This window comes from Lampris incognitus, chromosome 11 (assembly GCF_029633865.1).
Source record: "Lampris incognitus isolate fLamInc1 chromosome 11, fLamInc1.hap2, whole genome shotgun sequence".
Lineage (NCBI taxonomy): Eukaryota > Metazoa > Chordata > Actinopteri > Lampriformes > Lampridae > Lampris > Lampris incognitus.
Genome location: NC_079221.1, coordinates 3,548,730 through 3,560,809, shown reverse-complemented (window position 1 = coordinate 3,560,809; position 12,080 = coordinate 3,548,730). Strand labels below are relative to the sequence as shown.

At 46.0% G+C, this 12,080-nt stretch overlaps 1 protein-coding gene across 1 annotated transcript in view; it reads right to left on the bottom strand.

The window, feature by feature from the left end:
* Positions 1–12,080, bottom strand: part of LOC130120969 (sodium-driven chloride bicarbonate exchanger-like) — a 66,366-nt gene that overhangs the window by 31,365 nt on the left and 22,921 nt on the right. Inside the window, exons 9-12 of the mRNA XM_056289797.1 lie at positions 10,677–10,715; positions 4,225–4,306; positions 497–649; positions 167–305 (exon numbers count right to left, since the gene is read on the bottom strand). Of these exons, the coding sequence (XP_056145772.1) occupies positions 167–305; positions 497–649; positions 4,225–4,306; positions 10,677–10,715 (413 nt within the window). The remainder of the gene's footprint in view (positions 1–166; positions 306–496; positions 650–4,224; positions 4,307–10,676; positions 10,716–12,080) is intronic.

The following is a 12,080-nucleotide window of genomic DNA, read 5'->3' as shown; positions in this document are numbered from 1 at the left end:
TTACACCACTTAACGTGACGGAAATGCAGACCCTCGATGTAGTATATCTCTCATCAGTGTGAGTAGGGTCATCGGCATGACCGTTCAATCAAAGCTTCCAGTAATGACACGTCTGAGTCATAAATGGGTAGCAGTGGCAAAGTGTGTGCATGACAGCTTTTGCTACCTGGCACTTTCTTTCCATTCAGAATTATCCCCATCCTTCAGGCAGATCTCATCCAGCTCTGTGAAGAGCTCATGGGGAATGTGCTGCTCATTGTCATCCTCCGCCCCCAGCAGGAACTGCACTCTCTGGGATGGCGTGTCTGAGGACATAGGCAACTGATATGAGAGATCAGAATTCAGTGGGTCACAGCACTTGTTTAGCTTGCTGCAGCTATCACATACATAATTCAACTGACGTCGTAATTTCTATGCACCATGACTGCAGGCACCACTCCCAGTAGTAAAGACAAATAACAAAATCTTGAATGAGCAAAACATTTTTCACCAGTACCATAGATAGGAGACTCTCGGCCCTCCACCAGCGTATGTTCTCGCTCCCTGATTCTCTTCCTGTATTTGTGACCACGAGGTCGATGCCTGCGGTGGGTATGGCGCCTGGAGCTGCCCAAAGGGACGTGGACTCCAATGTAGAGGGTCCGGTGGCCTGGGGGGCATGTCCCAGAGAGGATGGAAAAGAGAATATACTAGAGGATCAAATGCAATGCTCTTGTGCAGGTTTTCCCCCCCCAGAGGCTTTAGATACAATTATATGATTAGGATTATAATGGATAAGCATCAAATTCAAACATGCTGTTTATTCAGATTCCATTAATCCAAACCGGATAATGATTTTTTTTAACTGTTACAGAAGGATATGGGGCCATTCATTTGCATATATGCATATGTATATGTATATATATATATATATGTATATATATATATATATATATATATATATATATATGCAAATATATAGTTGAATATGTATATAGTTATAAATAGAAAAATCACATCTTGCTCACTAATACCAAACTTCATACTATGTATACTACATACTAAACTTCATATATACTTCATATATGTAATATCATTATAGGTCACTTGATTGTTAATTATACAATAATCTCAATCTATTTCATGAGCAGTATATTTACAGTTTCTTGAAAATATTTAGGAAATGGTAAGCAAGTGCAATACTAGAACTTTAATAATGAGAGGGGACTTAAACTGCACATTTAGTAAATTAGATATATGTAATTATACCGATGATAATAATACAGATTAGTGATAACCATTCCATGCTTGAGTCAGTTTTCCTTAAATCAAGGAGAAGAGGAGATTCTCTCGCAGACTACAGACTAAGAAGTTTAAGCAATAAAAGCATTGCTAAACTGATTAGTAGCAGAATGTCAAAGATTCAAACTAAAATTATTGATCCAGACCAAACAGACCTTATAAAAGACAGAAAGATCCAAAATAAAATACAAACTTTCTCTGGTAAAATACTCCAAAAAGTTCAATACTGCATTGGCAGCAGTTACTGACAACGCTGAGAAGCGTTTGAAAGTTAAAGGGCACCTCCTTCTTAAGATATAAAGAAATTATAAGACCTCAAACTACCTGCAGGCCTTCTGAACATTATCAAAAAAAATACAAAAAGACCGCTAACAGAACGACATCCCCATTAAGCAGAAGCATAAAAAAGGACGCCCATTATCACCAATATTATTTCAAAACTTAATCTGGCTCCAGAGTCCTGCGACCCTAATTAGGATAAGCAGCTCTGAAAATGGATGGATGGATGGATCTGAGAAAGTGAATAATGGCAAGAAAATAACTGCCATGAAGAAGATCATAAAAAGGACTCAAACTAAATCTATTTGCACAGGATTCTGCTGTGATGATTCTTCTGGCTAACCACATTAAATATCAAGATGCCAGTGCTATGAATGTAATCTATATCTCGGCTGTACTTAAAAAATGATACTCAGTTCACGTTTTAATGAATAAATGATAAAAGATTTATATCTGTGTGCTTTTTGTAAGTGACTCTCAAACGATGTGTCGATGCTTAGGGCTTCGTTGCATGTGTCAGATGTTTAAGTGTGCATGCTGCATATCTGTAACTGTAGCTGTATCTGGTTCCTCCTGTCCTTTTCATTATTTCATTTCACTTTATAGATATGCATTTCACATACACACAAGTGTGTGTATGTGGGATAAACCAGATACAGTCACACACACACACCCACACACACACACACACACACACACACACACACACGTGCATGTTTGTTTGCATGTGCTCGTGTTCCACTTGCGTATCTGTGGGTGTGCCGGTGAGGAAGAAAGGGAGCAAGCAAAACGTGGAGAAAGGAGGAGAGAAAGACTGTATGTCCATGTGTGCAATCCCATGTACGCTGCAGTTCATACTGGGCGACTCAGCCAAATCATGACTCATTGTACTATGAAATGAGGATTTTAGACAATCATTATATCGGCGGACCAATACGGTTGTAGAAAAATCTAAAATACAAATAACGTCCATCTAGCCATCCATCATCCAAACCGCGTATCCTGCCCTCGGGGTGGCGGGGATGCTGGGGCCTATCCCAGCAGTCAGTGGGCGGCAGGCAGAGAGGCACCCTGGACAGGCCGCCAAATACAAACAACATATTATATTCAGGATTTATTTTATTTTATTCCAAACCTTTCAGTCCAGGGAAACATTCACTTCCAGCTGTGCTGTTTAAAACATGGTTGTCATGGTCCTTGACACATTAGGTACTACCTTTATTCATTTCCCTCTAAGTTTATCTAAATCAAAGTTTAATCAACACGCTGACAAGTATTAAATGTGTTTCTACACATTTCAGTAGATTCTCTCTTGTACGATTTGGAAAACATGCCAAGATGGCGCTGAAGGCTTACCGAGTGTAAACTAGCTGCACTACATCACGAGGAGATTGTCTCGCTCAGGATTAGCGTTCACGCCGTTAACCTCTCTCAGGGACATTGTTGGGCTGTAAAATTCATGGGATTCTGTCTCCATGGACGCTTGATACCGTAACCTTACATGAGCCAAAGGAAGTCTCTGGTTGTGCTTACAGCCCTCTGAAGCTGGCCTGGTGTCACCAGTAAGTTCCTCCAGAAAGTAGCAAAGCGAACGGCTGATAGCACCACAGAAGGTGGCTGGGTCATTCTTGAGGGCAGCCCCTACATGATTTTATCTGTTCAAACTGACAATAATGCCATACAAAAGGGATTTTGGATGTATTTAGCAATCGCATTTGCTATCGATTTGCTATTGTCTGGGCTCAGCCTTAGAGAGAGGTAGGGTGAGGGGCTCGGACATCCGGAGGGAGCTCGGAGTAGAGCCGCTGCTCCTTCACCTCGAAAGGAGCCAGTTGAGGTGGTTCGGGCATCTGATTAGGATGCCTCCTGGGCACCTCCCTTTGGAGGTTCTCCAGGCACATCCAGAACTAGTTGGAGGGACTACATGTCCATTCTGGCCTGGGAACGCCTTGGGATCCCCCAGGAGGAGCTGGAGGGCGTTGCTGGGGAGAGGGTCATCTGGAGTGCCCTACTTAGCTTGCTGCCACCGCGACTCGACCCCAGAGAAGCGGCTGATGATGAGATGAGATGAGATGAGATGAGATGAGATGAGATGAGATGAGATGAGATGAGATGAGATGAGATGAGATGAGATGAGATGAGATGAGATGAGATGAGATGAGATGAGATGAGATGAGATGAGATGAGATGAGATGGGATGGGATGAGATGAGATGAGATTTGCTATCGAAGTCTTAACTCAGAGCAAGGCTTGCAGGCTCAGCACACAGCACTGGGGCTCCGGATTCACTTCAGGTAAAATAGAGTAAAGGGAATTATATTTGAGTTACTGAAAAGGTTTTCTGATCTCGCTGGGATTTAAAAGCCGAACCTGTCCAGTAGCTTTGGGAGCAAGCTCGCCTGGTGCCAAGTTCAGCACATAGTGTGCACCTCAGCCATCCTACTGACCCCTGGTTTATTCGTCCATGTTTTTGCGGCGATTGCAAAACTACTGACGCAAGAGTAGCTCCCCCTCGCTTCCTACCTCCCACTCTGCTCTCATCTCGTGAGAAATATAAAAGATGTGTTGAGGGAAAGAAGTCTTTCTAGGGGCAGTGGAGGGGGACTCTGCTGGAGAAGCCTTTCTACCAACCAGTCTGCAGTAAAAGGCTGTCTGCCTGCGTACCTTCCAGATCATCCTGCTCAAAGTTGGTTTGCTGCTGGGAACTGGTACCTCCTCTGTCCACCACGGCCTCGTCATCGTTCCTCTGTCGAAGACACACACACACACACGCACACACACACACACACACACACACACACACACACACACACACACACACACACACACACACACACACACACACACACACACACACACACACACACACACACACACACACAAGCATATTTTGTGATTACACTGTGCTTGCTTTTGTTGTTTGCTTGTTCCTTGCCCTCCGTGATTCTACCAACGTCAAGAAAACTTTAAGCCTCAGAAGAAAAAAAGAAGAAACTATTCAAGCATACAGTCATAGGATGACACTGGTTTATAATGCGACATTGCTGTATGTATCTTTACACGAATGCAGTGTAGCCTTACACAGAAGCCCAAGAATGCTCAACATAAAACCCAGGGTTCGATCCCCCGCGTTCCCTCACACAGGTGGACTTTATGAACACACGCATCGCCCAACTGTTCAGCACCGTTTCCGTGGAAATTAACTGCAAGTCCTCTCGTATTCAAGAGGACACACTGCCGCCTTTTCTGCACACGCGAAGCTTTGTCGAACAGGGCAACAAATCGTCCACCTGTGACAGAAAGGCCCCCTGTTGACCTTTGCTTTGCCTGAGCTGTGCTGTTGACGGGACTCGGGCTCTATCTCAACCTCCCCGGGCCACGTCTGCTCTTAGACCCGACTTGAAGGAAAACGCCGCTCTTGTAACGCCTGACTAAGCAATAAGCCTTGGCTCAATATTGAAGTCGGGTGCAAATGCCACTGCTACCTATCATGTCAGCGCCATAAGCAGAGTTTCAAGATTTAAATGATATAATTTGTCAGTTTGCTGGGAGGTCTTCCTTTCTGTAGGGGGGCACTTAGCGGGTGAACTCCTGTGTTTGATTTGTGCAGCCTGGGTGGAGCAGAAGAGAGAAAGCCACTGTTCACGTCTCCTGTGTCTTTTTGTCTTCCTGAGAAACGTTCAAATCCCCAGGGAAAGCTGCACGTACTAGATCCCTGTTCCAAAAGTCTGTCTCACTGGATGCTGCAAAAATGTATTGATCCCTCTGCTTGCTCCCATACTGTGATGCAAAAACCGACTAATCTAGAAGGTTCGCTGTAAACGTTTTGCTTGTACGCGTGTGGCGATGATGATAACGGTGATTTGATGAGTGGGTTTTTCTTCACGCCCTCCTTACACGTATCACTCCTATGTTTCACTTAAAGAGCACACATGAGGCTTGGCCGGGCGTCCCTACACACACAACTGGCCGTGTCTGTGGGCGGGAAGCCGGATGTGGGTATGTGTCCTGGTCGCTGCACTAGCGCCTCCTCTGGTTGGTCAGGGCGCCTGTTGGGGGGGGGGAGGACTGGGGGGAATAGCGTGATCCTCCCACGTGCTACGTCCCCCTGGGGAAACTCCTCACTGTCAGGTGAAAAGAAACGGCTGGTGACTCCACATGTATGGGAGGAGGCATGTGGTAGTCTGCAGCCCTCCCCGGGTCAGCAGAGGGGGTGGAGCAGAGACCGGGACGGCTCGGAAGAGTGGGGTGATTGGCCGGATTCAATTGGGGCGAAAAAGGGAGAGAAAAAATCCACACAAAAAAGAGCACACATAAAGACTCCAAGTGCAGTAAGATGAAACTGATCAGAATCCAACGTCCCAAGCAGACTGGAAAGTCTTGCCTCGTAGCTGATTAAATGGTCAAGGAGGATGCTGAGCCCACAATGCACTTTAGCACAGCGAGATGCAGCAGAAGTCTGCGTAGAAGGTCTTGATGCGGTGCACAGAGCCAGCTTAGGATGCCTCAGCCTGGTCGGTTAGAGTCAGATTAGTGGTGTTAATGAAAAAAGCGCCATTCTGTGGTGAACATGCTGCCCTGCTTATGTAACACAGAAGAGAATATGGTGAAAAGAAGACAGATGCTTTGTAGAGGAAACTAAACCCATGAGATTTTCCTCCAAACCGGGACCACTGAGAACGGTTCTTGTCAGTGTGAAAGCATCTGTGAAGCATACACTTCTGCATCCAGTGTTTTAATTAGTAAGATTTTCGACAACCCATATCACACATCAGACCTGTGCGTGTGACCGCCTCTAATACTCTCGCAGCTCCATGTGAGCATCCATTGCTTACATGCTACCTTAGATGGGCCGTAGCAACAGAAGCTGCTATGCTAGTGAGTGCACATCACCAGTTTGCCCTGGAAATGACAAGCTAGCAAAGGGGCGAGGAGGTGGAAATGGGGTTGGCTGGTTGGATTTTGGACCCCTACGGTACTTCTGCAAGGTGCAGCATGGATAACACTACCAGCCGACTTACCGGCTTTTATTAGGCGATGTCCCAGTAGGGCGTGATAGCAAAAGGAAAATGACCGGCAAAGAACAACCGTGGAAAACTATCTACTGTCTTATAGGTTCGATTTAGACTTACGGTCATTTATCCATCCATTCATTCTCCGAACCGCCTGTCCTGCTCCCAGGGTGGCGGGGATGCTGGAGCCTATCCCAGCAGTCACTGGGCAGCAGGCGGGGAGGCACCCTGGACAGGCCGCCAGGTCATCACACAGGGCCCACACACACACACCTAGGGACAATTTAGTATGGCCGATTCACCTGACCCTGTGATGGACTGGCGGTCTGTCCAGGGCGTCTCCCCACCTACCGCCCAATGACTGCTGGGATAGGCTCCAGCATCCCCGTGATCCCGATTGGGATAAGCCGCCTGGATAATGGATGGATGGATGGATTCACCTGACCTACATGTCCTTGGACTGTGGGAGGACGACCCGGGATGACCCCCAAGGTCGGACTCCCCCGGGGCTCGAACCCAGGACCTTCTTGCTGTGAGGCGACCGTGCTAACCACTGCGCCGCTGTGCCACCCCATGGTCATTTATATTCAGATAAAACGTATTTGTAACTAAAGTCAATACTCATAGATTTGGACACTCGGGCCTACGGGGAAATTCTTGACACGGTAAAACCCGATGTGCACTCTGTATTTTATGTCTTAATCACTTAGCTGATGCTTTTATCCAGAATGTACAACCGGTTAAACATGAATGAGCTGAAGCATCAAGACAACCATGGTTTATGTGAAAGCCAATCACTGCACGAAGCACTTTCTCAGCTGCTCAAAATGTGCACTTACAGCCGCAGTTTGTTTCAATTAATAATGATTACACACATTAGGGCATGGTTCGTTATGAAAGCTAAGCGTCGTCTTGTTGGAGGTTAGTGGACCAACGGTATCGATTCATGGTGAGAGAGACTCCTCTCACCCGGTCTTTTCTGTAACTCCAAGCAGCGACTAAACCCCTTATCGCTGTACAACAGAGAGCTGGTGCAGACAAATCAACACACACACACACACACACACACACACACACACACACACACACACACACACACACACACACACACACACACACACCACTGTGTTTATCAAGTTATGTAAGAAGCTCTCCCTCAGAAACACCAACATTGCTCCCCCTTGCCCTCAAAAGTATTTGTCACTTTTTTCCCTCCGCTGAAATGCTGAAAGCTTTTAGTGAGGACGGCTTTTCGCCCTGAGCCATCTTGACCCCCAATTGACCATTAAGGCCGCATAAGGACAAAGGGCACAGATTTCCACAGCTGCAGGGCCACATGGGCACATGAAGCCACACTGCTGATGCTGATAATCTGTTTACTAATACACCGAGCAAGGCTCAAAGTTCCCGCATGGATTAAACTGCCTATATCTGTTGCTAAAATACACCGGCACATTAGCCAATATTAAATGTGCCCCCTGTTCATGCAGAGCGTGCATGTTGCTGAACATCAGCAATATTAACGTTCTCTGCATAAGCCGAATATGTTGGCACCCGTGAGAAGCATGTCCTCGTGGCCTGCTTTCCTTTCTTTGACCTCCTCTCTCTGTACCAGCGTGTAGCCCAAGCTCCACTTCCCTACCGCCGCACTCTTTCTCGATGAAGAACGTGTGGCGGAATCCTCAAACTCATCTCTGCGCATCGGCGAAGGGTGCTCTGGAAGCTGCCACCTCGACGGCTACCAGTTTTGGATGAAAGGGTCAGACAGTCACGTCTAAATTCGGGAAGAGATCCACGTTGGATTAAGCCACAAAAGCTGGTCGGAAGACCGGCGTCACATGTCTGTGTTATGCTGATGGAACTGACCGATGAGACGTCAGGACGCCAGAATGTCTGAAAACATCCTGCGTGCCTTCCTCGTACCCAGCATCCGTTATCTTTAGGGGATCTGCTTCGTCCGAAATATTGAACTAAAACTTAAGTCACAAAGATGAGTGAAGACAAAGAGCGAAGCCACAGAGAAGTTGAAGCGTAAGGCCCAAGTAACCCCGGGTACGTTCTCGTGGCTCAAGAGTGCGATTAGTAATGCGACGTTGTGTCAAAGTAACTACCGTGACGATCACCAGCAGAATGATACCAGAGCAGAGGAGCGGTGTTCAGAATGTGGCAGCCAGAGTGGTACGACCGGCTGTGGCAGACACTTGGGTCTGATCCCTACAGATGGCTGTGGCCATTTTGGCAGCGTCGCTGTCACCAATATCATTACACCACACAGGCTTTCATGCAGCACAAATGCACTGTAATCCTGCAGTGTTTCAGCACTAAACGTAGACTTTGTATAAAAGGACGCATTAGTCCTAGATTAAAAAAAAAAAGGTTTTTCAGAGCCGCTATTCAAGTAAGGCTTGCAGCCTTGAGCCCACTCTCTCTCCCTCTGGACAACAAGAGGATCAATTACCTCAGCAGGGATGGCTCTTAAATTCACCCTTGTTTTCATTTATGCTTTTGCGTTTGCAGGCATTTTTTTCACGCTCATTTCAGTCGCTCGGAAATACAGTGCAGTTTTCACATCATTCGGATATTGTGGCTCGTATAACAATTTGTATGCCAATAGGTATACCACCCTCTATCAAATGCATGGCAACTCGAAAAGGGGCGTTTTGCCGCGATGCAGTTTATCAGCGGGACAACTATAACTTAGAAACATGTTATATGAGATGACTGAAGCTCCCAGCTACCACACCAAGCGCTATCTGAGAGCTAAAGAGATGAGAAATACCCACGCCTGTTGAATGCACGACTTCTCTCCCTGTGTCTACATGTTGGTTCAGTTTTGAGGTTGAAAGCTGAACCCAAGGTGCAGCGCTGTCCTTAGGGCAGGCAGTCTGCAAACCCATTTACTCTCTTCTGTGCTGGTCTGCAAAGTCCTTTCTTCTGTGCTGGTCTGCAAAGTCCTTCACCTTCTTCTGTGCTAGTCTGCAAAGTCCTTTCTTCTGTGCTAGTCTGCAAAGTCCTTCACCTTCTTCTGTGCTAGTCTGCAAAGTCCTTTCTTCTGTGCTAGTCCGCAAAGTCCTTCACCTTCTTCTGTGCTAGTCTGCAAAGTCCTTTCTTCTGTGCTGGTCTGCAAAGTCCTTTCTTCTGTGCTAGTCTGCAAAGTCCTTTCTTCTGTGCTAGTCTGCAAAGTCCTTCACCTTCTTCTGTGCTGGTTTGCAAAGTCCTTTCTTCTGTGCTGGTCTGCAAAGTCCTTCACCTTCTTCTGTGCTAGTCTGCAAAGTCCTTCACCTTCTTCTGTGCTAGTCTGCAAAGTCCTTTCTTCTGTGCTAGTCTGCAAAGTCCTTCACCTTCTTCTGTGCTGGTCTGCAAAGTCCTTTCTTCTGTGCTGGTCTGCAAAGTCCTTCACCTTCTTCTGTGCTAGTCTGCAAAGTCCTTCACCTTCTTCTGTGCTAGTCTGCAAAGTTCTTTCTTCTGTGCTAGTCTGCAAAGTCCTTCACCTTCTTCTGTGCTGGTCTGCAAAGTCCTTCACCTTCTTCTGTGCTAGTCTGCAAAGTCCTTCACCTTCTTCTGTGCTGGTCTGCAAAGTCCTTTACCTTCTTCTAAGCTAGGTTGGAAGGAGGCATTGTGTACTGTATGCTCCTGAACTGATTCTAACATCTACACTTTAGTTGGTATTATTAAGCATCAAGTCATCCACCAGTCCCACGCCACTTTACAAGCGTCACCATTGCTGCTTCTGACTAGCCTCTCATCAAAGACGGGGCTCATGTTAAGCCATTATCTCTCCACCCTCTCTCTTTTCTGTTGTCTTTAAGCTAAGGAGAGATGGGCAGCTTTCAATCTCCGCTGTTTTGTTTTGGTTTGGTTTGGGGTTTTTTTTTTGCAGCCTGCACCACTGATGACACGCAGGGTTTTCTCAGAGTGGCTCCATGTGACCACTGGGTCCAGGCCTATACTGCAGAATGGGATCTAAGATCAAGCATTAAGTCGATCCAACACAAGCAAATGCATTCATACGTAACTCTGCTTCATTAACGCATACCCCATCGTGCCAAAGATATAAAACATAGGGTTATTTTCAATGTAAGTCCAAAGAAGACTGACACTCACCAAACTTCTACCCCTTACAGACGAGAAAGGAGCGTTGACCTGAAAAGACAAATAAGACACGACTTTATCAAAATTGATGAGCACGTTAATGAGTCATTCTGCGTCCTGTTTCAAAACAAGAAATAATTCTTAACTTCAAACACAGACACACGCCCTGAAAAACACTAAAAGTACTACATGGCATGGGGCATCGCTGGTATTGAAGGAAGCAATTGCTGTGTTCAGGTGAAAGCTGAGTCCTGACACTGACTGCTCGTACTGCCCCTGTTCAAGTGGGCACAAGTACTTTCAAAGCAGTAGCAACTGCACAAAACATCGAGACCCAACGAGATTTTTAACAAAGTCTTGGCCTTCAGCATGCCACATGACAGCTCTGCTGAAGGGGAACAAGTACCCGTGACGTAGTATATGAAACAGCAGATCGTTATGAGAACAAATAACTTCCCAAACGCAGAGGTGAGGGGCGGTACAGCGGGCACCTCATGCACACTTTCTTCCTCTCACTCTTTTACAAATGACGGTTTAGAGACGATGACATCTCCATGCAAGAGCTGTTTGTGTGTCTGCACTTGTCAGTCTGCAAATTCTCATGCCTGTACGTCAGACAACCCCCCCCAACCCCACCACCATATTTACCACATCATGTGAAACAACCTGTTGCTTGAGTCATATGAACATGAGGACACATGCCAGCTTACTAGATTACCAGGTCATCTACCACAGAGATTTTCACAAGTGGAAATACTCATATTTAATATTCAACATTACATATTAAGACAGTAGCGTGTTCCGTATGAGTTACGTTTAAAAAAAAGTTCATATTCAAAATATACGAAGTCCTCCGAACTGGACAGAAAAGGGGGAGAGTTTGTGGAGTTGCTAACAAGAAATGAATGTCCGAGAATTTGACCATCATCCCGATTGGAGTTCTGCAACACCGTCTCAATACCGTATCAACACCGTATCAATACCGTATCAATATCGCATCAATACCGTCTCAATACCGTATCAATACCGTCTCAATACCGTCTCAATACCGCATCAATACCGTATCAACACCGTCTCAATACCGCATCAATACCGTATCGACACCGTCTCAATACCGTATCGATACCGCATCGATACCGATCGACACCGTCTCAATACCGCATCAATACCGTATCGACACCGTCTCAATACCGTATCATTACCGCATCAACACCGTATCATTACCGTATCAACACCGTCTCAATACCGTATCATTACCGCATCAACACCGTATCAACACCGCATCAACACCGTATCATTACCGTATCAACACCGTCTCAATACCGTATCATTACCGCATCAACACCGTATCATTACCGTATCAACACCGTATCAATACCGTATCATTACCGTATCAATACCGTATCATTACCGCAT